At 51.6% G+C, this 23,445-nt stretch overlaps 1 protein-coding gene across 1 annotated transcript in view; it reads left to right on the top strand.

Annotated features, from left to right (window-relative positions):
* NUP42 (nucleoporin 42) overlaps nucleotides 1-23,445 on the top strand; it is a 528,594-nt gene that overhangs the window by 340,785 nt on the left and 164,364 nt on the right. The window contains exon 4 of the mRNA XM_069648326.1: nucleotides 8,970-9,046. Coding sequence (XP_069504427.1) covers nucleotides 8,970-9,046 — 77 coding nt within the window. The remainder of the gene's footprint in view (nucleotides 1-8,969; nucleotides 9,047-23,445) is intronic.

Here is a 23,445-nt window from a genome sequence, read left to right as displayed (position 1 = left end):
GAACGCCCTTTCGGAGCGGCGGAGGCAAGGGCGCCTCCAAAGGTTCCGGCGGCGGTTTCGCTTCCTACCGTCAAGCGGCCCGCTCGTCGTCGCAAGAGGCCTACAGAGGACGAGGCAAGTCTAGCGGACCCCGCCGTCGTCGCCAAGGAGGTCAAGGCGGCAAGGCCGCGTCCAAGCAGGATTGAACCGGCCGTGGGGTCGGGCCCCCACCGAAGCACCCCGGTGGGAGGCCGGCTGGCGGGCTTAGTCAGCGTGTGGGAGTCCATCTCCACCGACCGTTGGGTGCTGGACGCCCTGGCCCGGGGCCACGAGCTCGAGTTTCAAAGAAGGTGCCCGCGCGTCCCCCCCGTGGCCAGGAAAGAACTTCACGTCCCTCAACTTCTCCTGGAGGTAAAGGCGATGCTCAGAAAGGGCGCCATCGAACTCGTCCCAAAGAGGCTTCGGGGCTCGATACTTCCTCGTGAAGAAGAAGACGGGAGGATGGCGCCCCATCCTAGACCTGCGACGTCTGAACAAGTTCATCAAGACGCAGAAGTTCCGGATGGTCACCCTCCAGCACGTCCTGGGTCAGCTGGAGGAAGGAGACTTCCTATCGTCGTTGGATTTGGAGGATGCCTACTTCCACATTCCCATCCTAAAGGGGCACCGAAAATTCCTCAGATTCGTGGTCCAAGGGCGTCATTACCAGTTTAAAGCCCTTCCCTTCGGACTACGGTCGGCACCCAGGGTATTCACCAAGTGCCTCGCACCGGTGGCGGCGCAGCTGCGCCGCGAGGGGATTCACGTCTACCCCTACCTGGACGACTGGCTCATCCGCGCCAAGACGAGGGAGCTCGCCGTGGTCCACACGGCAAGGACCGTCCAACTCCTCACGGACCTGGGATTCTCCGTGAACTATGCCAAATCCCACCTGGTGCCCGCGCAAGTCGCACTGTTTCTGGGAGCGAGGCTCGACACAGTGTCCCTTCTGGCCTCCCCGTCGGAGGAGAGGACCAGGACCATCTTGGGCAAGGTGCAACGGATGTTGGTGGCCGACGCGGCCAAGGTGAGGTCCATCAAGTCCCTCCTCGGGATGATGTCTTCCTGCATCTACCTCATTCCCATGTGCAGGCTCCGGATGCGCCCGTTGCAAGAATTCCTGGATGCGCGCTGGATCCACGGGCAGCTTCGAGGAAAGGATCAAGCTCGACGAGAGTTTCCGACGAGCGATACGGTGGTGGGGCACCCGCGCGCATCTGACGGCGGGCATGGACTTCCAGACCCCAGCCCACCAGGAGACTGTGACCACGGATGCCTCCCTGGAAGGGTGGGGAGCGCACACCGAAAATCTGCACGCAAGGGGACTCTGGCTCCCGACGGAGAAGTCCCTGCATATCAACGTCCTGGAGCTCCGTGCAGTGTTTTGGGCCCTCGGGTCCTTCCTTCCGTCCCTCAAGGGCAAAGTGGTGAGGATCTTCACCGACAACACCACCACCATGTTTTACATCAGGAAACAGGGCGGAACCAGGTCCCCAGCGCTGTCCAAGGAGGCGCAGGACCTGTGGCATTGGGCCGTCGCCCAAGGGATTTTTCTGGTGCCGTTTCATCTGGCAGGGATAAAAAACACCATCGCCGACTCACTCAGCAGGGAGCTGCGCTCGTGCCACGAGTGGGAACTACAGCAGGATCTGGTGGATCGCCTCTTCCGACGGTGGGGCACACCCCAGATCGACCTGTTCGCGACGGCAACGAACACCAAGTGCCGGAGGTTCGCCAGCAGGTTTCCCCAGACGAGGAGCATGGGCGATGCTTTCTCGTTCCCCTGGGAGGGCCTGTTCCTCTACGCGTTCCCTCCCTTGCCTCTGCTAATCCGGCTCGTCAACCAGCTCAAGAGGTCACGGTGCAGGATGATCCTCGTCGCACCTGCGTGGCCGAGGCAGATATGGTTCCCGGACCTTCTGGACTTGTCAGCGTCCCCGCCGATCAAGCTGCCGGCGGACACGGATCTACTCTCCAGGGAAGGAGGCGCCATCCTCCACCACGACCCGAAGTCGCTGAACTTGCAGGCCTGGCTCCTGCAGCGCTAGAGTTTGGAGGATACGACATACCGGCCGATTGCAGAGAGGTTCTTGCAAAGGCCAGGGCGTCCTCGACTCTTAAATGCTACGGACACAAATGGAAGAGGTTCTCTGTCTGGTGCCACGCACAGAAGATTAACCCTCTACGGATTACGGCTCCCCAAGTACTGCCGTACCTGCTGACGCTGGCCAAAGCTGGTCTGGCACACGCGTCCATCAAGATTCATCTTGCTGCGATCTCCCGATACACCAGAACCACGGGGCGGACGTCCTTGTGGTCTCATCGTCTGGTGAAAGAGTTCATGAAGGGACTGTTCAGATCGTTCCCGCCGGTGAAGGCCCCGGCCCCGGCGTGGGAGCTCAACGTGGTGCTGACCAAGCTCATGGGACCTCCGTTCGAGCCTCTGCACTCGGCCCCGTTGAAGTTTCTATCGTGGAAAACAGCTTTTCTTGTGGCCATCACCTCCGCACGACGAGTGGGAGAGATCCAGGCCCTTTCCTGCAAGGCCCCGTACTTGACTTTCCACGACACGAGGGTAGTGCTCAGGACGCACCCCTCCTTCATGCCCAAGGTGCCATCGGACTTCCATCTCAACGAACCCTTGGTGTTGCCTGTGTTCTTCCCGTCGCCTTCGTCGCCGGCTGAGAGGACTTTGCACTCGCTGGATGTGGCTAGAGCGCTGAAGTTCTACGTAGACCGCACGAAGTGTTTTCGGAAGACGTCACAACTCTTTGTGAACTTTGGACCTGTCAATCAGGGGAAGGCTCTCTCGAAGGCTTCCATTTCCAGATGGCTCTCCGGCTGTATCATGTACTGTCATCGGTTGGCAAACCGACCGCTGCCTGGCCGTCCGAGAGCCCATTCCACCAGAGCGATCGCAGCTACCACGGCGTTCCTATCTGGTGTGCCCCTGCTGGATATATGCAGGGCTGCTACGTGGAGGTCGACGCACACCTTCACGAAATTCTACTGCGTCGACCGGGATTCCAGGGAGGAGTCCAGGGTCGGCCAAGCAGTGCTGCGCAACCTGTTCGCCTGAGGTGAGCCTGGTGAGGAGGTAAGATGCTTAATGTTGAGTTTATGTGATGCTTAATGTTGAGCCTTTGCCACCTCCCGTGGTTGTGCATGTGTGTACTGCTATGTATTCTTTATTCATGAGCATGTGAATCCATGCCAGACCCCATGCTGGAGAAGGAACAAGTTACTTACCTGTAACTGTTGTTCTCCAGCATGGGTCTGGCATGGATTCACATGCGAACCCTCCCGCCTACCCCTCTGCGGCTCTTCACTTGGTCATACTGCCACTTCACGTGCTTCCAAATCTGAAGATGGCTGCCAGAGGCGGTGCTTAGGTAGAGGGCAGTCATTGGCTGTGGTCAGTATGACGCAGAGACCAGTGATTGGTTATTACTACGAAAGACAGATCAGAAACGAAACTGATACTGGTTTTTTCTTTACCGAGGATTCCCAGCCTGACGACGGGGAATATTCATGAGCATGTGAATCCATGCCAGACCCATGCTGGAGAACAACAGTTACAGGTAAGTAACTTGTTCCTTAATGTCTCTTCCTGTGCGGCCAAATAATGTCGATCTCTGATTCAATGGTTTTGAGGAATTTCTCATTTGTGATAGACTGCGGATTCCAGTATGTTGTAATTATAGCTAGCCAGTTGATCGTCATTATTTTAGTGGCTGGAACAGATGTTTTTGCCCACCCCACCAACACCGCAAGATGGTTCTGGGTTGCTGCTAGGCATTTCTTAATTGTCAGACCGGCTCCAAGCCGGACTGCTACCAAGAGACCGGAGGACGGGCGACCCAGTCGCCTTTTGCTGGCTGGTGAGACCATTACGGAGAAACCTTTGATTCCCGGTTTGTCGACGAGCCAAGTTTCTTGTAGCGTTATGATGTCGTAATCCGCTAGCTTTACTTCACCTAGTCTTGTTAGGTGGCTGAATCCTTTAGTGTTCCAAGACATCATTTTAAGGTCTGAGCTTCCTTGAGTCTTCAAGCTATGGCTGGTCGTTGAAGGAGGTGATTGAGTCTTTTCTCTCGTTGGCAAAATCATTGATGTTAATTGCTATTTCTTCGTCGAGGACGTTGGGGCTTTGGGCAGCCACGCTAGAAGTTGTTAGATTGGGGCGAATGTAGACAAGGTCTTTGGAGGTGGAGGAAGGGGCCTCTCACTCTGCGCTTCTTTAGACTTGTCCTTCAATTTTTTGATTGTTGTTTTAGGAGTCCCATGTGATTCTGGACTTGGGTATCTCCTTTCTCTTATCCAACTTGAAGGATTTTGGTTAACTTTCCAGTATGTACGTTTGACCTCTGCACCAAGGCCGGCGAGAGAAGCCGTCCGATGGCTCTCTGGTTTTGGATGTTCTTGCGGGTTCCCCTGTGCTGCCGCTATGGACGACTTTGACTTGGGGTACTTGTCCACCGTGGTTTCAATTTCTTTCTCTGTTGAGGCTGTCCACTCTTTGATGATATTACCACGTTTGAGTAGGTCGACATCCCCTTCTCCAGATCTCCGTCTCACCGCGTTCACTTTAACGTGGAGAAAGGCCTTTGCCTTGTGCCCTTTGGTATGGCTCGACTAACGTTAAGTCAGCCGTCGTCGGGTGCTTAAAATCTGACGTGCTTCAAAATTTTTAGGACTGTACCCCTGTTGAGGGTTATCGCTTCGGAGTTTTGTGAGATCTGTTCTTAAAAGGTGATAGGAGACCGACAGCGTTGGGGTCTGTGAAGTCGGGAGATGTATTTTTGCCTGCATGGACTGCTTAGCTTTTTCGGACTGAATCCTCTTCAAGGATTGGCCGGACTACTTCTATTTCTCGGGTTTTGTTTCTCGCAGGTCCGCAGATCCACTCCATTATGTTGATTTTTTGGGGATGATGAGAGGTTTCTCAACAGTAACGGACCTCTCGGAGTTCTGGGGTGTTTACCTGGTGCTCTTCCGTGCGGGGGCCACTCCGACGCCTATGCTTTTTGATACTGGAGAGGCCATCTTTTGGAGATTTGTAGACGTAGTTTGCTTGCCAAAGTGCTAATTGTGGGGGTCGATGGCACTCGCGGCTGAAGGATGGAGGGTTAAATTCATGAGATGTTCATCTCTCATAAAGTCCTCTGCTGTGATCGGTGACTGGCGTGGAGGGGCCTGGTGGGGGCTTATCTCTGAGCGAGTGTTCTTCGAGGTAGGCCTCAAGAGTTCCCTTTGCTTCAGTTCTTTCTCTTTTGGCCTGACCGTGTGTGCTACTTGGTGAGCCCGCTCTTTTCTATCGTTTGGGTCGGATTGTACTAAGGCTTTGTCGGACTGTGGTGAAAGTTTTGCTTTCTCGACCCGCTTTGCGTGAGTCTGTGCGCCAGGCTGAGTATCCGGAGGTTTCGCGTTGTCTGGGAACTTCATTGAAGGTCCTTTATGATTGTATGGAGGGCTTGGCGGTCCACCGTTTGCAGCCTCCGATTGAAAATAGGTTGGGTAATTCGGAGTGACCAGGGTGAAACTGTTTTTTTTTTTTTTTTGTTTATTTTAATGAACCAGACAGTTTCCAGGCCGAGACGTTCAGTCCGCCATTTGTGGTTTAGGAACCGGCTGCGGTTTGTTTGTGTTACTAGTTTCAGTTTGAGTGGCTTGGTCTTTTGAATCCTTGATAACTATGGTATTCTGGAGTGGAAGCTCGAGAGTAGGCCCAATTCTTGGGGAGGTGAGGGGGAGCCAGCAGGATTTTATTGAACAATTCAGTGTCCTATTTTTCTTTCGCTGTGATGTATCCTTCAAGGAAAGTCAGTTTTGTGCGAGTCATTGCAGTTAAGGTTGTTTGTTCCTTGAGTGAGTCGCTAATTGCCTCGTACAGTTTTCTGAACGGCGCAAGGGCAATTGTTATTGCAGACATTAAGGTTGTTGGGTCCTGTCTTTTTGGTGAGTATCTTTCTGCGCGTCGTCTTGTTGCTGCTCTTCTGATTTACTTTTATTCCTTGGTGTGGCTGGGGACTGGTTCTGGGGGGCAGGGACCTGTGTTGTGCTTTTTGTTGGCCTTTGGGCCTTAGGTATTGGAGATGAAGCTGGTCGTTGTGACGGAACGGCCTATTGCAGGGCTTGTGTGGTTTACCACTGGTTCAGTCTGATTAGGAGAAACTGGATGATCCCCGGACGGAGATTGAGATCGCCGGTCTCTCACCAATGGTATTTTGCTGGGGGGTAGAAGCCGCGAAAACTCAGGTTCTGTTATGGTTGGTGCTGGCGGAGAGTGGAGAGGGGTAAATGAGGGGTTTTGGCTTTTGAAGGGTCTTGGCTCAATGCGACACCACTGGAGTTGGAAGGAGAGGGTAAGTTGGTCGAAATTGAGGAAGAAGTGAGATGACTAGGCCTCTGAGTTTGACTTTGTTTTGGTCCTGCAGGGTGTTCTATGGTAACTTCCAATATTTCTGCATCTGTGAGTTCTTTTAGAACATCATATTTCCTTTTGCCTTGGCTCACGAAATATTCCTTCAAGGAATTGCATATGACGGTTTTTGACATAGCCTTTAAAGCAGGTGTTTTTTTCTTTTGAAGAGTCTGGTGAGTTGTTTTCTTTTTTTTTTTTTTTGAAGTTGGTAGATGGGATGCTTTTGGTCCAGTTTTTGTTTTTTTATTTTTTGGTGGTGGGGTAACAGTGAACGAGGTGGTGGACTCACTTGCTTCCACCATTTCTTCAATTGAGTCATCGGCTTGATCGAGAATTTCTGGAGGAGGGCCGCTCCTCTCTCTCCCTTCTGACGTTTGCCGCCTGTCACCTTCCTGGAGCCTCTTGACCGTGCCCCCGTTTGGGGGCGAGGCCGCGCCCGCTGGCGCGTGAAACAAGGCCTCCACTAGCCTTTGTTCTGATGACGTGCAGGGGATGGAGGAAGGCCCCCGCCCCAACTCCATGCTGTTCAGCGCCGAGTGCGCAGAGACATTACCCGCGCCCGGAACTCCACGAGGGCCCGTCGCGTCCCTGGACCGCGGACTGCAGTCAACCGTCTCTGGAGCCGCGATGCGAGGAAGTTCGAGTGTAGATGGAGAGGAGGGCTGAAGCTCGATACTTTCAACAAGACCGGTGGCGCAACTCAAACCGGCAGGCGTGTCCCTCGCAGACCGCCCTTCGGCAGGCTGCACTGGGGACGAGCCGGGAGTTTTTGCCGCCGGTGCTTGTTCAGGCTGTCTCGGGTCTTCCAATGCTGCTGCCATTGCCATTGGAAATGGGGTGGAGAGTTTGCAGGAATCAGCCAAGTCTGGTGAATTTAGGAGAAGGGCGGGTGAGCGTCCCGCACGACGGGCTGATGTTAGAGCATTTTCAGCGTTTCTAGCTCGCTTTGGTTCTTTGGGCAAAGTCAATGTCAATGGTGGGTGGCCACAAGGTCCTAGGGTCGAACGAGCCGAGGGGGCCTGGGTAGAATCTGGTCTATTAGGGGTTAAGCTGGTACTCCGCATCCAGCGACCCTCTTCGTCAGCTCCACCCTGAGCGTTTTCCGACTCCATGAAGAGGTGGTCTGCCAGTCCTGCCCACGGACTGCCACAGACTGCAGCAACTCAACTCAGCTGCCAACTCCGTGGCCGCTCCGCGGAAAGTAAGGGTTTATATGGGTCAACCCCACAAAACGAACTGAAGAGAGACTCTGGACTCTGTAGTGAAGGAGAGTGTAGACTGCCACAGACTGCAGCAACTGAACTCTGCTGCCAACTCTGCGGCTGCTCCGTGGAAAGTAAGGGTTTATATGGGTCCTCCCACAAAACTGGAACTGAAGAGAGACTCGGGTCTCTGTAGTGAAGGAGAGAGTAGACTGCCACAGACTGCAGCAACTCAACTCAGCTGCCAACTCTTTATAAAACCTTGTGACCCCCTTCCTGTTTGTTGATCCCTCTCTCTGGCGGTGGTACACATTTAATGGGTAACTGCATTCTTGCACCTGGGAGAGTGAAGGGTGAAAGTTGCATCTAAATGGATCAGAGAAACGGCAAAAGAGCATCCATAAACGGCACAAGGATATACACAGGTTGCCAAAATGTGGTCATTCCGATGTAATGCTATTTCGCTGCTGGGCTGGCTACTGGTTCTGGGTTGGAATGTGCATACAGTTTCGAAAGAGGAGTCCAAGTGAACATATAAATGCAGCCTTTTGTCCTCTGGTATGTTAACACCAACTGGCATCCATTGTACGGGCCTCCCATCCTATTGTTACCAAGCACGTGGGACTTCACCTTCAGAACTTGATGAAGGCCCAGATATTTAAATGTATTGCAGGAGCCTGGCTGCTGTGTCCTGACCATTTTATACTTCTATGTATACATAGACACCATTTAACACATCAAAGCTGGCTTTTCCTCCTGTATCTATAACGGTTGTATGTTTCATCAAAGTTAATTACTTTGTAGTCATTCTCTTCGATGCATTTCCTAAGAATTTCCTTTTTTTAAATGTTTTTAATAATGGGGGTTCCCCAATGCCCACCTACCACTCCCCACCCTTATACCTCTTAACCCCAATTATGCATAGATAATTACTTCCCCACAAAGTAAATACATCGAAGTGAATTACCATAAATTAATTCACTTCGATGAAACAACTGAGCACCTGAATACCATCAAAATGTCAGCAGTGCACAGTATAAATCAACTTAACTTAAATGTAAACCTTTATTACTTCTAGTTATCTGTTCTAATGGAAGGTTCGCGCTGAAAGGAAAGTGTTGAAAAAGCAAAATAGCATGGGATGTAGCATCATAGCCGAAGAAGACTGTTACATCACATAACATAGCATTCCAACATACTATAATATAATATAGCAAGTGATTGCATAGAGGTTTTCATGTGAAATGTCTGCCTTATTCGTGCTTCGATAAGTGTGCTTCATTTTATATTTAAAAGTAAGGTGATTCTGATGGTTCTTCTTTAAGGCTTTGAAGACTTCTCTCCGGAAGAGCTACGCATGGAATGCTATCGCAGCAGAGCTGATGGAAACCTGCAAAACTACGTAAGTTTACTTTGTTTACGAAAATCAATGATGGTTTCCCTGAACTGTGGTCCAACCCGCCTGCAAAATGCTGTCATCCTTTCTTATAGTGGGTCTACTTGTACTGCCGCCCACCCTGGCGCTGTCAATAACGAGAGTAAAAGGCAAAATACTAATATGTATGTTATGATGGTAGGTGCAAGGGTAATCCTAGTGCCCAACTGAATGACAAGAAACAGAAGCCAGTGAACATCAACCTCCTAGCCTTTGAGGTTAACCAATAAAGTCCTAGGGTTTTCCCCCCAAACGTCTACTGACCTTACTGACAGTGGATCAGAGTTTTCTAAAAAGTGAATTTTGGGTTCCAAAACTAAGGTTTCCATTTTGTTTTGCACTGTCATTTATTTCAGCTATTCATTGTGCAATCAAAAGGGAGGCAGATTAACTTAACAAAAGTTAGTTTATTGCTTTGCAAATAGAGATAAAAGTACCACTAGATCCTCTCCCTTTTCTGCCATAGCTTTGGGATGTCGTCCCTACAGGGACAGGACCAGACCGGTACACCCGCCCAGAAGATTACAAAAAGCTTTGCCACATGCGTATGTGTGGGTAACTCCTGTGTGCGGATCATTCCTTTGCGTGCTTCTTGTCTCCCAATCGCAAGGCCCTTTATCTGCATGTCTTAACTACTAGGGGACACTGTTTAGTTGGGAAGGCGGGAGGGCTGTATGGCAGAAAGGACTATGGACTAGAAGTGCAGTCGTCAGTAGTGAGTTAACTTTAACTTATATCCCGCCCTCTTTCCTGCATTCCTTTTGGGAGAGTACCAAAGCATATTGACGAAGGGAGGATTAAACATGCAGATCTCCCCTGGGGGCTTAGCTGAAAAGCTTATTCTTTTTTCAAATTCACATAATAATAATCGCAGCCGGCAGGAACTCCCCACCCAGAACCCCCCCCCCTTTCCTAAACCTGGATCACAGAGCTAATGCATATCTAGAAACTGGCCCCAAATATTCTCAGTTTCCTTTTCTTCTGATGATTATAGATCACTCGATCCATATCTGCCAGTCTAAACATCTCATCAAACCATGTACTCTCAATTGGGAAAATCCTTGACTTCCGAAGTCTTAGAATTAAATTGTTTGCCATCAATGAACCTCATTGCTTCTGTGCCACAGTCGACCCACCCATAATCAATGTCTCAAAATCATAATCAAGAGAGAACCCAAGCACTCTGTTAAATACTCCGCACAAATTCTCCCAGAACTTCTGCACCTTAACACATTTCCAGAGTTCCTGCTAAATGCGTGCAACCCAAACATTCATTCGGATCGCTCATGCCTCTATAAAATGTTAACCTGCCTTGACCTTTCTCCCTTTCTCCCAAGCTAATAGATGAGAGCCACATTCTTACAGACATTCGCCCATCGTATCTCCGTCCTCTCACTAGGCAACCTTGCTGACAATTCCTGATGAAAAGTTTCTTCATAACCTGTGGACAATCTCGGATCTGCCTGCGAGCTGGTATCCAGTAATGACTACATAACACATGCAGAGTGTATCAGGTGGCAGCTTGGCATGTCTCCAGGGGTGACGGGGAGGCATGCCTGTGGAAGACAAACAATGCTTCTTTGGCTCTGGCCACGTCTGTGTGAAGATGCCTCTAAGATGAAACGGACTACCAATCAGGCGATGGTGGCCTTCGCTGCCTACCAAAGCACATCTGTATTAGTATTTTTGGCCACGTTAAGATTGGTTAAGGTTCTCTATTTTTATTTATTTATTTTTATTCTTATTACACGCCACATGCCCGAAGTTGTCATCGGTGTCCAGAAAGGAGGCCGGAAGCAAAATCTCTTGATTAAGGAGAACGTTTGTTACTGCCTTAATTAGGAAGGTGGGCTTTGTGCTCAGCACCACCACTTTATCCCAGAACAATATTAAAGGCTCCTTCTAGCTCAGAGCCTAGCCAATGTGAAGGTGACCAGGGATGCAGTTTTCTTGAAAATGGTTTTAGGCCTGTGCCCTTAAGAATCTTTCTATAATCTGATTACTTCGGTCACCTACCCATAGGGACGACATCCTAAGGGGATGTTCGAAAGGGGACTTTGGACTAGGAGTCACTAGGCTGAGTAACTTGAACTGTTTCAAGCAAAACCTTGCATTACAATAATCATTGAAACCCATTTGAATAAATAACATTTCAAATGGATTGTGTCCTCCAACGCACTCCACATCTTTGACATGCAATGTCCACAGCTGTGCACTTCGGAAACTTTTTCAGCAGAGGGTGTCCTGCGTCGATGGCGTTGGGTCCATGTCCCTCGAGGGCCTCCGTCGAGCATGTCACAGGATGTTATAAATAGGACGCACGGCGCCCGAAGCCACAGTTCCGTTTTTTCAGCGAACGTGTTAACTTTGTGAGACTCGGCGCGCCTCGTGTGTTTTCTTCATTGAAGATGTCTTTCTGTTCGACGCCTCTGACTCCGCGGTCCGGATTCAAGACCTGCCGGGACTAAGATGTCGCTCACCGACCCCCACCGCATTTGTTTGTGGTGCCTCGGCGAGTCGCACGACACCGACAACTTCTCGAAATTCCAGTCGCTGACTGCCAAGGCCTTGCAGGAACGGAAGGGGAAGCTCTAGGTAGGCAGGAGCTCGAAGCCTGACTTCCAAGGGACGACTCCCCGCGTCTGAAGGAATCTTGGGGATCTCGCACACGGAGTGGGTCCCGCCACTCTTCTTCCTCGTCCCGGCACTCGCGGAAGCACCGTCACCGGTCACCTTCCCCGTCCTCCTCTGAGGATGGTGCCTCGAGGAAGGTTACGTGCCCTACGAAGTCCTCGACTCCTGAGGAATGGGTGGCGTTTAAGAAATCCATGATGGCGATTTTTCAATCGCAGGACACTGATCCGGTCGCGCCTTCTGACGAAGCCAGCCTGGATTGGTCTTGTTCCGCAGCTCGCACGCCTTCGGGCTCAGGTTCGCGTTGCGACACACTTGGAGCCGTCAAGGTACCGTACGGACAAGGAATCGAAGGGTCGCAAGAGACGTGTCTCTAGGTCTCGGTCCTCATCCCCAGCGAGACTGCAGCTACCTATGGAGGGCTTGGTGCCAGTGTCGATTCGGTCGGCGCCATGTCCGTGCGACTCAGACGTCGATGCTTTGCCATCATACCAGCCCACGGCACCTGTGGCGACGCCAAGGCCTTTGGCGCTCCCGACGTAGAGGTTGTCGATGCTCTCAACGTCAAAGCCTTCAACGCTTTCGGCGCCTTCAGGGTTTTTTTTTTCTGAGTGTGCCTTTTGGAGTTCCCGGACATCATGAATCCTCCGAGGAAGGCTACATCGAAGTCTGTGTGGCCATTTGTGGCCTCCGGTCCCTCTTCTGTCACCAGACCTGGTTTTCACCTCTCTCTCTGGCTGACATTTACGAAGAGGAGGAGAGGTCTGAGTTTGAGGACCCTGGTGACCTGGATGAGGCTCCCCAATTTTCTGGAGACAGTCAGTTGGAGGAGTTGAGACAGACACTCCATGATGCCAGTGGGTTGGACACTTCCCCGGAAGTGGGCTTTGGTAGACCTGAGCCTGGGGCTCATGCGGAGTCTTCGTAAAGAAGGCTCATGTCACGGGTCTCAGAGTATCTGGGCTGGTCCAATCCTCCTGAAGACTTTGTGCAGGATGATCTGTCGGACATTTTAGATCAGGGCCTGTCCTCTGACTCAGTTTTGCCTTTTCATCCTTCCTTACAGAAAAGGGTGGCAGCTGCTTGGCAGACCCCAGATTCTCTTCCGGCTGTGAATAAGTCCTTGACCAAAAAATACCACCCTTCCGTTGGCGACCCCATCGATTTATCTAATCACCTCACTCCTGGGAGTTTGGTGGTTCAGGCGGCTATGGCCACTTCGAGGCAGGCGGCGTACCCTTCCATCCCTCCGGATAGGGACGACAAGCGCTTTGACGGTTGGGCACGGAAGGTGTTTTCAGCTGGAAGCATGGCCTTGAAATCGTCCAACTCCACGTGTGCCTTGGCAAAGTTTACACACCCTCTGTGGAACTGTGTATCTTATGCGGCTGAGCGTATTCCCGAGGGGGAAGAAAGGGATGATTTCCTTGCTATCGTGCTGGATGGCAAGGATGCCATGTGTGAGGCCCTTCAGTCGGGTTTGGATACGGCTGACCGTGTGAGCCGGTTCATGGCTACTAGCACCGCTGTATGCAGATTTGCGTGGTTGCAGAAGTCAGGGTCTTCTCTGGTGGGCCACTGAAGGGAACCTGATGAGGGGGGGGAACAGTTTTGGCAACTGTGGCTGGAGGTGACGGTAGTGACGGATGCTTCCCCTCACAGGATGGGGCGCTCATGCCAACGACTTGACCGCCAGCGGTCGTTGGCCTCCGTCGGAGTCCGGACGCCACATCAATTTGTTAGAGCTGATAGCCATAAGGCTAGCCCTTAAGGCATTTCTGCCCTCTGTACGGGGGAAGAGTGTCCTGATCATGACAGACAATACAGTGGCCATGCATTACCACAACAAAAAGGGCAGGGGATAGGGTCACTTCCGTTGTGCAGAGAGGCAATGCAGCTCTGGTTCTGGGCCATCCAGTAGGACATTTCGATCTCGGCAGTTCACCTGGCTGGAGATGAAAATGCGGCGGCGGACGCTCTGAACAGGCAGATCAGTCTCCCACGAGTGGGAGTTGGCTCAGGAAGTCCTTCAGGTGATTTTTGATCTTTGGGTAACCCCGCAAGTGGATCTCTTTGTCATGATCTCTGCTTCCAAAAGATCAGGACTTGCCCGACTCCCTTGGAAGCAGACCCATAACCCCGGTTCCGAGTGCCAGCCAGTCCCAATTGGGATCTTTTGGACCCTGTCCTGGCGCCAGTGGCACCAGGCTCATAAAGATGCCCAGTCCCATCGCTGGAAGCGCCGAGCTCATAATGCTTGGGTGGACTTACCTGCAGCAGACCATGCTGCTTACTTACCTGCCAGTTGAACCCCTGATCCTCTTCTGTTTGGGACTACTTTTCCTGTTGGGTGGAGCAGGAGCCACTCCCTAGGTTCAGAACACTGGAACTCTTCTGGAAAGCAGGAACTCTTTTCTTACCTAGGCGTGGCTGTGGAAGGAGACACCTAAGCACTACAGGAGGCTATTTAAACCACACCCGATGGATGAATCTTGCTTTGCGTTATTCTGCATTCTCTGCAGCAGAACGCTCATCGTGTCTTCTGCTTCTGATCCTGGGCCTAAGGGAACAAAGGCTTACCATCCTGGAATCCAGTCTTCAGCAGCACCTGTAAAGACAAAGAAAACAGGTTAGCACTACGGTCTTCAGTGGCAGCGCATCTCTTACCTGGTCCATCGGCTGTCACCAACGCCTCGCGCTGCATTCCGGCATCTGAAAGACAAAGGCTTACCTACTCTTCGCATGCTCCGGAGGTCTTCGCACTGCATTCCGGCATCTGAAAGACAAAAGCTTACCAGCTCTTCGCACGCTCCGGAGGCCTTCGGCGCTGCATCCCGCATCTGAAAGACAAAAGAAGGTGCGTTGAAAGACATTGGGCAACTTTATTACTCACGTGCCATTACTCCTTCCCACGCCGAATCCAGTGGGTATTCCAGCACCCTTCAGCTTCTCTAAAGCTCCGAACTTGTACCTGCAAGATAAAAGGGACAGTTAGTGCGCATCGTGAAGCAGGCTACAAGCGCTTACTTACGTGCTTTCAGGCACTTCTATTCCTCACGCGGGTTCGATCCTCAACTCTCATCAGCCCGCCATCCGCCATCGCCGGAACCCTGCAAAACAAGAGATCATTACAAAAGACTTTTAAGACATTTGAAGTGCCCAGAACTTATCGTTCGTGCAGTTAACGACGGACAGCAGTCCTCTGAGGTCAAGAGGCCTGCACCCTTATCCAGTGAAGAAACTGGTTACGGCACCCTGCCCCGAGGCAGATGGAGAGCTCGGCGTTCACTTACCTAAGGTGAGGGTGTTAACCTTTGGGGTTCTACAGGAGAAGAGAAAGGGAAGAGGAGAGAGTGACCCAATAACCCCAGTTCATTAATCCCATATTTTCTATCTGCAGACCTTCGAGTCAGACATACAGTGCACAGAGGTCCAGCCCAAAGAGCCAACCGTGTGTTACACATCACCTTTGAAGATACGGCATTCACCCAGTCAAGACCGGCGCCTCTGCGGGAATCAGGTGAGCGTTACACTCTTCGCCACCAGTGTCAACCGGACGTGCGAGAGATTCTGCTCAAGGGAATTTGAGCAGAGCCTTAGGAGACGCGTTCGTGGTGGATTGGTCATTCCCACTGCTGTACACGTTTCCTCCAGTCCCCGTCATTCCTCAAGTGTTGCGGTAGTTCGGTTCCCACATGATCCTCATTGCTCCGGATTGGGCCAGGAGAGTGTCGTACCCGGACCTTCTGGAAATGTCCATCTGCCCTCCATGTGGATCTGCTCTCGTGCGAGGGGGGGGGGGAGAAGAAGCTGGTGGGGCGGGTCAGGCTCTCCATCCAGAGGTCAAGACTCTCAACCTTCACTCTTGGTATCTGCAAGGTTGAGGTGAGGTATAAGGATTGGGACCTCCTGGATGACGTGATGGAGGTGTTGCTTTCGGCCAGGCGGCCTGCAACAAAATCCCTGTACCGTTGGCGCCAGTTCTGCGACTGGTGCAGAGATCACAATGTTGATCCTTTTTAGTGTTCCATTCCTATGGTTTTGTCTTTTCTACTTTCTTTGGCCCACAGGGGCTTCCAAGTGGGTACCATTAAGGGTTACCTGGCGGCGCTGTCTATCTTTAAGCACTCGTCTGAAGAATGTTCTTACTTTAAGATTCCTTTGATTTCCCAGTTTCTTAAAGGACTGACTAATGTATTTCCGCCGTCACCTTTCTAGGTGCCGGTTTGGGATTTGGATTTGGTTTTGAAGTTTCCCATGGGAGCTCCGTTTGAACCTTTGCACTCTTGTCCTTTGAGATTACTGTCCTTCAAGACTGTGTTCTTGGTTGCGGTTACTTCCGCTCCCAGAGTGAGTGAATTCCAGGCACTTTCATCTAAGCCACCCTTTACTGTGTTTCACAAGGACAGGGTTGTACTGCGAGTACCTCCCTCTTTTCTACCTAAGGTAGTCTCTGAATATCATTTGAGTCAAAAGGTGGTTCTTCCATCTTTCTAACCTCCTCCTCCTCATCCTGGTAAGGAAGAGGAGCGTCTACATCGGTTGGATCCTAGGAGAGCTCTTAGCTTTTATATTTCTAGGATGTCCAGGGTCAGAGTGGACGATCAACTCTTTGTAGGATATGCTGGACACCGATTGGGCCAGGCTGTTACCAATCAGACCTTGTCCAGGTGGATTATCCTTACCATGACGGAGTGTTACCGGTTGGCGGGTAAAGACCCTCCTGATGGGTTGAGAGCTCATTCCACTAGGGCCGTGGCTACTTCCACCACCCTCCACCGGGGGTGTTCCTATTAGGAATGTTTGTGATGCTGTTACTTGGGCTTCCATCCATACATTTGTAAAACATTATTCCCTGGATACAATCCATGGTCAGGATATGGCCTTTGGGAAGGTGGTTCTTTATTCTGCAATCTAATTGGGTACCATAAATTCTTTTCCCTCCATTTACTGATACTGCTTTGGGAGTGTGTCAAAGATGTGGAATGCATTGGAGGAAACAATCCATTCGAAGAACAAGTTACTTACCAACTGGTAACGTTCTTTCGACTGGATGTTCCTCCAACACATTCCACATCGCCCTCCCAGCCTGCCCCTCAGGAGAATTTCCTATGCGATTGCAGCTTCCGTTTCCGCAAGGCTAAGTGCAGTCCAGCAGGCATCAGACTGGTTCTGGGGGAAAAAACTTAAAGTGAGGATACGGGCGCTGTGCGTCCTATTTATAACATCCTGTGACGTCGTCCTCGACTGAGGCCCTCGAGGGACATGGACCCGACGCCATCGACGCAGGATGCCCTCTGCCGAAAAAGTTTCCGAAGTGCACAGCTGTGGACATTACATGTCAGAGATGTGGAATGCGTTGGAGGAACATCCAGACGAAAGAACATTACCAGTTGGTAAGTAACCTCTTAAGTTAAAATGTCATTAATGCAACCAGAAACGTTTTTCTCACTTCATTTATTCTCGTCTTCGTGTACATATACATTCAATTCATTCAGTGACTCCATACAAAAAACTGACGCCCATAAGCCTTAAAGGTCTTGGATGTAAAACTGAGAATAAGTCCTAGGGAGAAGAACACTGGGAGCGAAGCAGAGATGCAAGTGATGGAGGCTCTTAACATGGGGGGGTGGGGTGAGGTTGGGCAATTTAGAATCAATGGACTGATGAGCAATTGGGTGGAAACAGAGAGAGCAGACCACCCAGCCTCCTGTTAGGTGGGGACTGGAGGGTGTATAGACCTAGGTGTTGGGGGGGGAGCCATTCCTTGAAGAGGAGAATCTTGATCTCCTTCCTGAAATGTAGAAGTGAGGGTGTGTGTTTGGTGTTGACGGGGAGGAGGTTCTAGATTCTGGCGGCATGGACAGAGAAGGCCTGTCTTCTGGTTCTTTCCTTTCTACACTGTCTGATTTAAAGTATTCACTTATCCTTCCTTCTGGTGGACCTGTGGGCAGCTGTTGGAGTCAGCTGCTGCGAGACGCTGAGGCAAGCCGTGCAGCCTCACGGCAAGATACAACACGACACAAGGTTCTTTCCTCTAGCACTAGCTCCTGTGAATGCAAGCAGGCTGCAGTGGCTGATAGGAGGCGCACAGCTGCTGTGTGCCGAGGATTGCAATGTTGGCTGCTAAATACAATCTGAAGAGTGCTGAGTGGCGCTTCGCTCAGCCCCCCACCTCCCAATACCTCCTGTGGAGTAAGAAATGCAGAGAGTGAGCACCATATTAACCCATTCTGGCCAACAACGCGAGGCAGTGAGGTAGTGCGAACCACTGGTCAAGCTCAATGTAATTGCTATAAGCTGTAATAAAGTGGTTATTAAAAGGCTTTGACTTTGGTCTGTGGCACCTTCTGTTAGCGCGCAGCATAAAACAGCATGCAGCATCTTGTGCAACACCATTCAGCTGATGGTTGTATTGATGCGCGCTGCTATTGCCTCCAGTATTTTCTGCGGCTGGGGGGGTTAAGCACCTGACAGCTGAAACTGTGGTCGTTGTTGAGCCCATAAACTCGAAAATAAGGCAGAATAAAGACAGAAAATCCCCATTTTATTTTGTCCTGGGTGTACAGTGAACGTTGGGGAACAATAGGTATCTTTAAGATTGAACCTATTACACTAACTGCGGAAGTGGGGCAGAAGTGGTCTGCAGGGGACTGCGGAACGAGGACGATATAACCAGGCCCTGTAACTGGTGAGTTCAACCGAAAATCTATTCTAACTGGGCAGAGTGACTGTAGAGTGTTTCGGTGCTTGTGAGAGTGAATAGTGATCATGCCACCCTACTTGCCAAAAGTCTCTGTCTGGGATGGTAATTTCAGACCCACCAGCAGGTGAGACTGGACACCCTTGACCCTCTTGAGTCCCCCGAAACATCTGAACCCCCAGGAAGTAGTGAGCCCGCTGACTACTACAATAGGGGGGCCTAATGATGAAGGGGAGGGGGTAGAAATAGTGGCCGTGCAAGGCGAGCCCCCAAATCAAGAAAAGCTCCCAAGATCTAACCAACCATCTGCTGCTCTACGTCCAGAGACTGGCTTGCTAATAGTGGGGGGAGCTGTCCTTGGCTACTAAGGGGTTGGGTAATAAAACTCCTGTTGCTTCCCTTGAGTCCATGATTACTGCAATATCAATGACACAGAAGCCTCTTAATAACAGCAAGAGCACTGAAGTAATTACTGCCTCAGAAGAAGACAGCCAGCAGTCGGCCAGAAGAGCAAAGCATGGCCTACTGTCAATCTCGGCACTGATGGATGGGGAACATGGAGATGAAGAGGCTTTTGAAATACTGGACTCAAATTCCAGGCAAAATGCAGAAGAAGATGCTTCTTTGGAAAGTCTCTTCAGGGATTCTCCCGAATGTGGGGTAGTCCTAAACAATTGTATTCCCCAATATGAAATCAAGTAAAGTGCTCCTCCTGAAAGAAAGGCAGGGGTGGTGGACACCAAATCCTCGGTCCTGGTGGCGCGCTTGTCTAGAGACATTTAGGACCTAACTTCTACAATTGTGAGGCAGAAACGCCTAAGTTCGGCAAGCGTTAAAGGAAAAATAGAAAGTGAGCTCAAACCCTACTATGGAGGGTAACGATGAAGAGATTTTTCTATCTGAACAGAGGTCTTTGCAACTATTGTGTGTGATGATGGACGGAACTATGAGAAGGAGAGTGGAGGTTGCGGTGGAACAGGTGATGAGAAAGCCGCAACAAGAAGTTGATGTTGAATCCTCTGCAAGCAGCTTATCCGCCTTCTCGATCAGAGATGGGAGTATTTACTCAGCCCTCAGGAAACTAATAGAGAGCTGCGCATCTCTCTAGTGGATTTGTCCCACCTCAAAAATACTGTCATGGCAGCTCTCTCAATATCCTTGGCCCCATGTGGAAAATTGTATGAATCCCTCAATGACTCTCTAAAAGATCAGGCAACCCTGTTAGCAATGACCCATTCAAATGTGACATAGTTAGAAGGTTTTGTGTCAAAGATTAAAGAGCAGTTAGACAAAGAAGCGGAAATATTAGCAAATTGGCAAAACCGCTTGTGTACCCTGGCAAGAAGAGAAGAGCATGAAAAACCATCTCTGATGGCAGCTGTGTTAGCAGATTGCAAATTGATGCGTAGTCACTTTAAAACTCAATTGAGTAATCCGTTGGGGCGGAACAAAGAGGATGCCCGAGCCGCCCTAACAAGAAGGTGGTGACCTGTAAGAAGGCTCAGAAAGAGGCATATGCTAAATGTGAAGAACCATTGATGGGGTGTAATAGGGAGGGGGTGGTGACAGCCCCCAAAAGTTAATTGGCTTTGGAGCCTGAGAAGGTAGCTCGTTGAGCAATACAGGTATCTTGTGCTTCACTTGCTGTCCCAGCCCCCTTGGTAAGGCAAGAAGGAAATCTGTCTACAGTGCCCATTCCTCAGGATCTTTCAAAGTCCTGCGGCATTGGAGGGGAGAGATATGAATCAAGGGAAACCCAGTTCACAAGGGTCACAAAAATGAAAAATATGAAAATGGGGCAGAAACCGAAAATCTATTGGCTCACAATCCTTTGAGGAACCTGAGAACACTGCCTATTTTCCCTCCCCCAAATTCGAAACGTGCTAAAAAGCACTGGTGCAAGGACCGTAATGCATCACAACAACTGCAAGACCCAAAATCGACACCAGCAGGCAGTACCATTCCCCGAATACAAGGAAACAATGAAGTCAAATCACTGTCCGACATCTGTCTGAGTGATCTAATGGAGATAATCAATAATGATGAGTGTTAGGGAGAATTTGAGGGGATTGGGTCCTCCGACGTATTCCATATCTATGACAGGTAATGTCCACAGCTGTGCTGCTTCGGAAAATCTTTGGCGTCTGCGTCCTGCGTCGATGACGTCGATGCGCCGTCCCCGAGGACCTCCTCCGACGGCCGACGTCACCCGATGTGATAAGTAGGACGCACGACGCCCATAGCCTCAGTTCCGTTTTTTCCGCAAACGTATTCGCTTCGTGAATCTCAGTACGCCTCGACTCGTTGGAGTTTGCTGTTTTCAATTCTCGGTTCGTTGAACTTGTCCGGTTTGTTGTGTAGACCTGTTCGTGGCAATGTCTTTCTCATCTTCAACCCCGCGTCCGGGCTTCAAGAACTGCGTGGACTGTGGGTCCAAGATGTCGGTCACGGACTCGCACGACGCCTGCCTCTGGTGCCTCGGGGAGGCCCATGATACGGACAACTGTGTCGACTGCCAGTCGCTCACGGCAAAGGCCTTGCGGGAATGCAAGAAGAAGCTGTCGGTAGGCCGGGTGTCTAAGCCCCGGAAGTCGAGGTTGCTAGGCCTTTCGACGGATGACTCGAGGGGCGACTCTCCGCGTCATCGTCAAAGTCCGGTGGGTCTCCTTCCAGGAGTCAGTCTCGCCACTCCTCCGCCTCTTCGAGGCATTCCAGGAAGCACTTGCATAAGTCGCCTTCCCCGTCCTCTTCCGAGGACTCCGCCCGTCGGCAGGTCGCTTATCCCTCCATGCAAGCGACACCAGAGGAATGGGCTTCCTTCGGGAAGCAGATGCTAGCGATTCTGGAATCGCAGGGCACCGGTCCGTCTGTGCCTCCGAGTGGGGTAGGTCGGCACCAGTCGATAGACACCCCTCGTACGCCTTCGGGCTCGAGTGGTCGGCACGGTTTGCGGGAGAGGTCCCGCTCGGACAAGGGTAGCCGTTCTCTCCATGCCCGTGCCAGGTCCCGGTCCTCGACGCGCTCGAGACCGTGTGATCCTGGGCCGTCTTCGAATTAGACGTCGACGCCTGTGGCGCCGAGGTCGGCAACGATTTCTCTCGAGGCTGCGCCTCCGAGGGGGTCGTCGACGCCGTTGGCGCCTAGGTTGTCGAGAGACACGCTCGGAGCTCCGGCTTCGAGGACTGTGTCGACGCTGCCGATGCTGGCGGCGCTGCAGCTGACGTCGACACCGATTCGCTCGAAGTCGATGCCTTTTCTGTCGACGCCGACTCCTTCGGCGCCCTCGATGCCTTTTCTGTCGACGCCGACTCGTTCGCCGCCCTCGACTCCTTTCGAGGCGGTGGTGTCGGAGGGGCCCCGTGGCATGGAGTTCGCCCCTAGAAAGGCTATGGCTAAGGTCCGGCACTGCTTTGTTTCAGAGAGGTCTTCCTCTCCCCGCCTGGAGTACATTTCAGAGGGTGATGAAGGCTCTGATGGCGGCCTGGTTCCGGTTACGGTTCCAGGTGAGCTTATCTCGGGCCATAGCCAGTTTGCTGACCTGAGGCAGTCACTGCATGATGCCAGTGGACTGGACACCTCTCCGGAGGTGGAGTTTTGTCGGCCAGAGCCTGGCACTCATGCCGATTCTTCATATCGGCGCCTTATGTCTCGGGTTACCGAGTGCTTGGGTTGGACAGCTCCCCCAGGGGAGTTCATTCAGGATGATCTCACGGACATCCTTGATCTTGGTCCACCCACTGACCCGGTTTTGCCTTTTCATATGGCTCTGCAGAGAAGGGTGGCTGCGGCTTGGACTGCTCTTGAGAGTCTCCCAGCAGTGGGCAAGTCTTTGTCGCGAAAATACAGTCCAGCCAGTAGCGACCCCTGCTACTTGTCTAGGCACCCCACCCCAGAGAGTTTGGTGGTGCAGGCGGCTACGGCCCCGGCAAAGCAGGCGTCGTATCCTACCATCCCTCCGGGTAGGGACGACAAACATTTTGACGGCTGGGCGAAGAAAGTGTTTTCTTCGGGGGGTATGGCGCTTCAGGCGGCCAACTCCATATGTGCCTTGTCTCGTTTCACACACTCTGTGGAACTGTGCTGCATTAGCGGCTGATCATATTCCCGAAGGGGACGAACGGGATGGTTTCCTTGCTATGGTTCAGGATGGCAAGGATGCCATGTGTGAGGCCGTTCAGTCGGGCTTGGGCTTGGCGGATTGTGTCAGCCGGCCCATGGCGGCGAGCACCGTAATGCGCAGGTTTGCGTGGTTGCGGAAGTCTGGGTTCGCTCCTGATGTGCAGTCCCGGCTCCTCAAAATGCCCTTTGACGGTGGACACCTTTTTGGCAGCAAGGCTGACGAGAGCTTTGAGAGGTTGCAGACCTCCAAAGCTGCAGCAAAGTCGTTGGGCCCTGCAGTTCGCCAACCTCCGCCTTTTCGTCCTAGGGGACAGCAATGGAGGGGAGGTTCCTTTTGCTATTACTCGTCCTTCAGTAAAGCGAGGGGAGCTAGCAGTCAAAGAGGCCATCGTAAGAGTGCCAGAGGTGGAAACAAAGGTACTCGAGGTGCCAAGGCTGCTCGGGCAGTTGCCTCTTTGCCCTCCGGCAACGCCGCAGCCGCTACCACTCAGTCATGAGGCCAGGTCCCATGGTTCGCCGGTTGGGGGAAGGCTGGCGCAGCATCTTGTAGAGTGGCAAGCCATTACTTCGGATGTGTGGGTTCTGGAGATCATAACACACGGCTACTGCCTTCCTTTTCGGCAGAGGCCTCATGACAATCCACCAGGGAGCCTCTCTTTGAAGTGTCCGGATCCGCTCCTTGCGCAGGAAATTCAAGCCCTGCTGGAGAAAGGCGCTATAGAACTGGTGCCTGTAGCGGAGAGGAAAAAGGGATGGTATTCCCCTTATTTTTTTATTTCGAAGAAAGACGGGGGATTGAGGCCCATCATGGACTTGCGCGGTTTGAACAAACTCCTCAGGAAGAACAAGTTCAAGATGGTGACTCTTTCTCAAGTCCTCCAGGCCCTTCAACTTCAGGACTGGTTGGTGT

This window comes from Ambystoma mexicanum, chromosome 2q, assembly GCF_040938575.1.
Source record: "Ambystoma mexicanum isolate Mex_15411 chromosome 2q, UKY_AmexF1_1, whole genome shotgun sequence".
NCBI classification, from domain to species: Eukaryota; Metazoa; Chordata; class Amphibia; order Caudata; family Ambystomatidae; genus Ambystoma; species Ambystoma mexicanum.
Note: the sequence above shows the minus strand (reverse complement) of the source record. Positions and strands in the feature narration are given on the sequence as shown.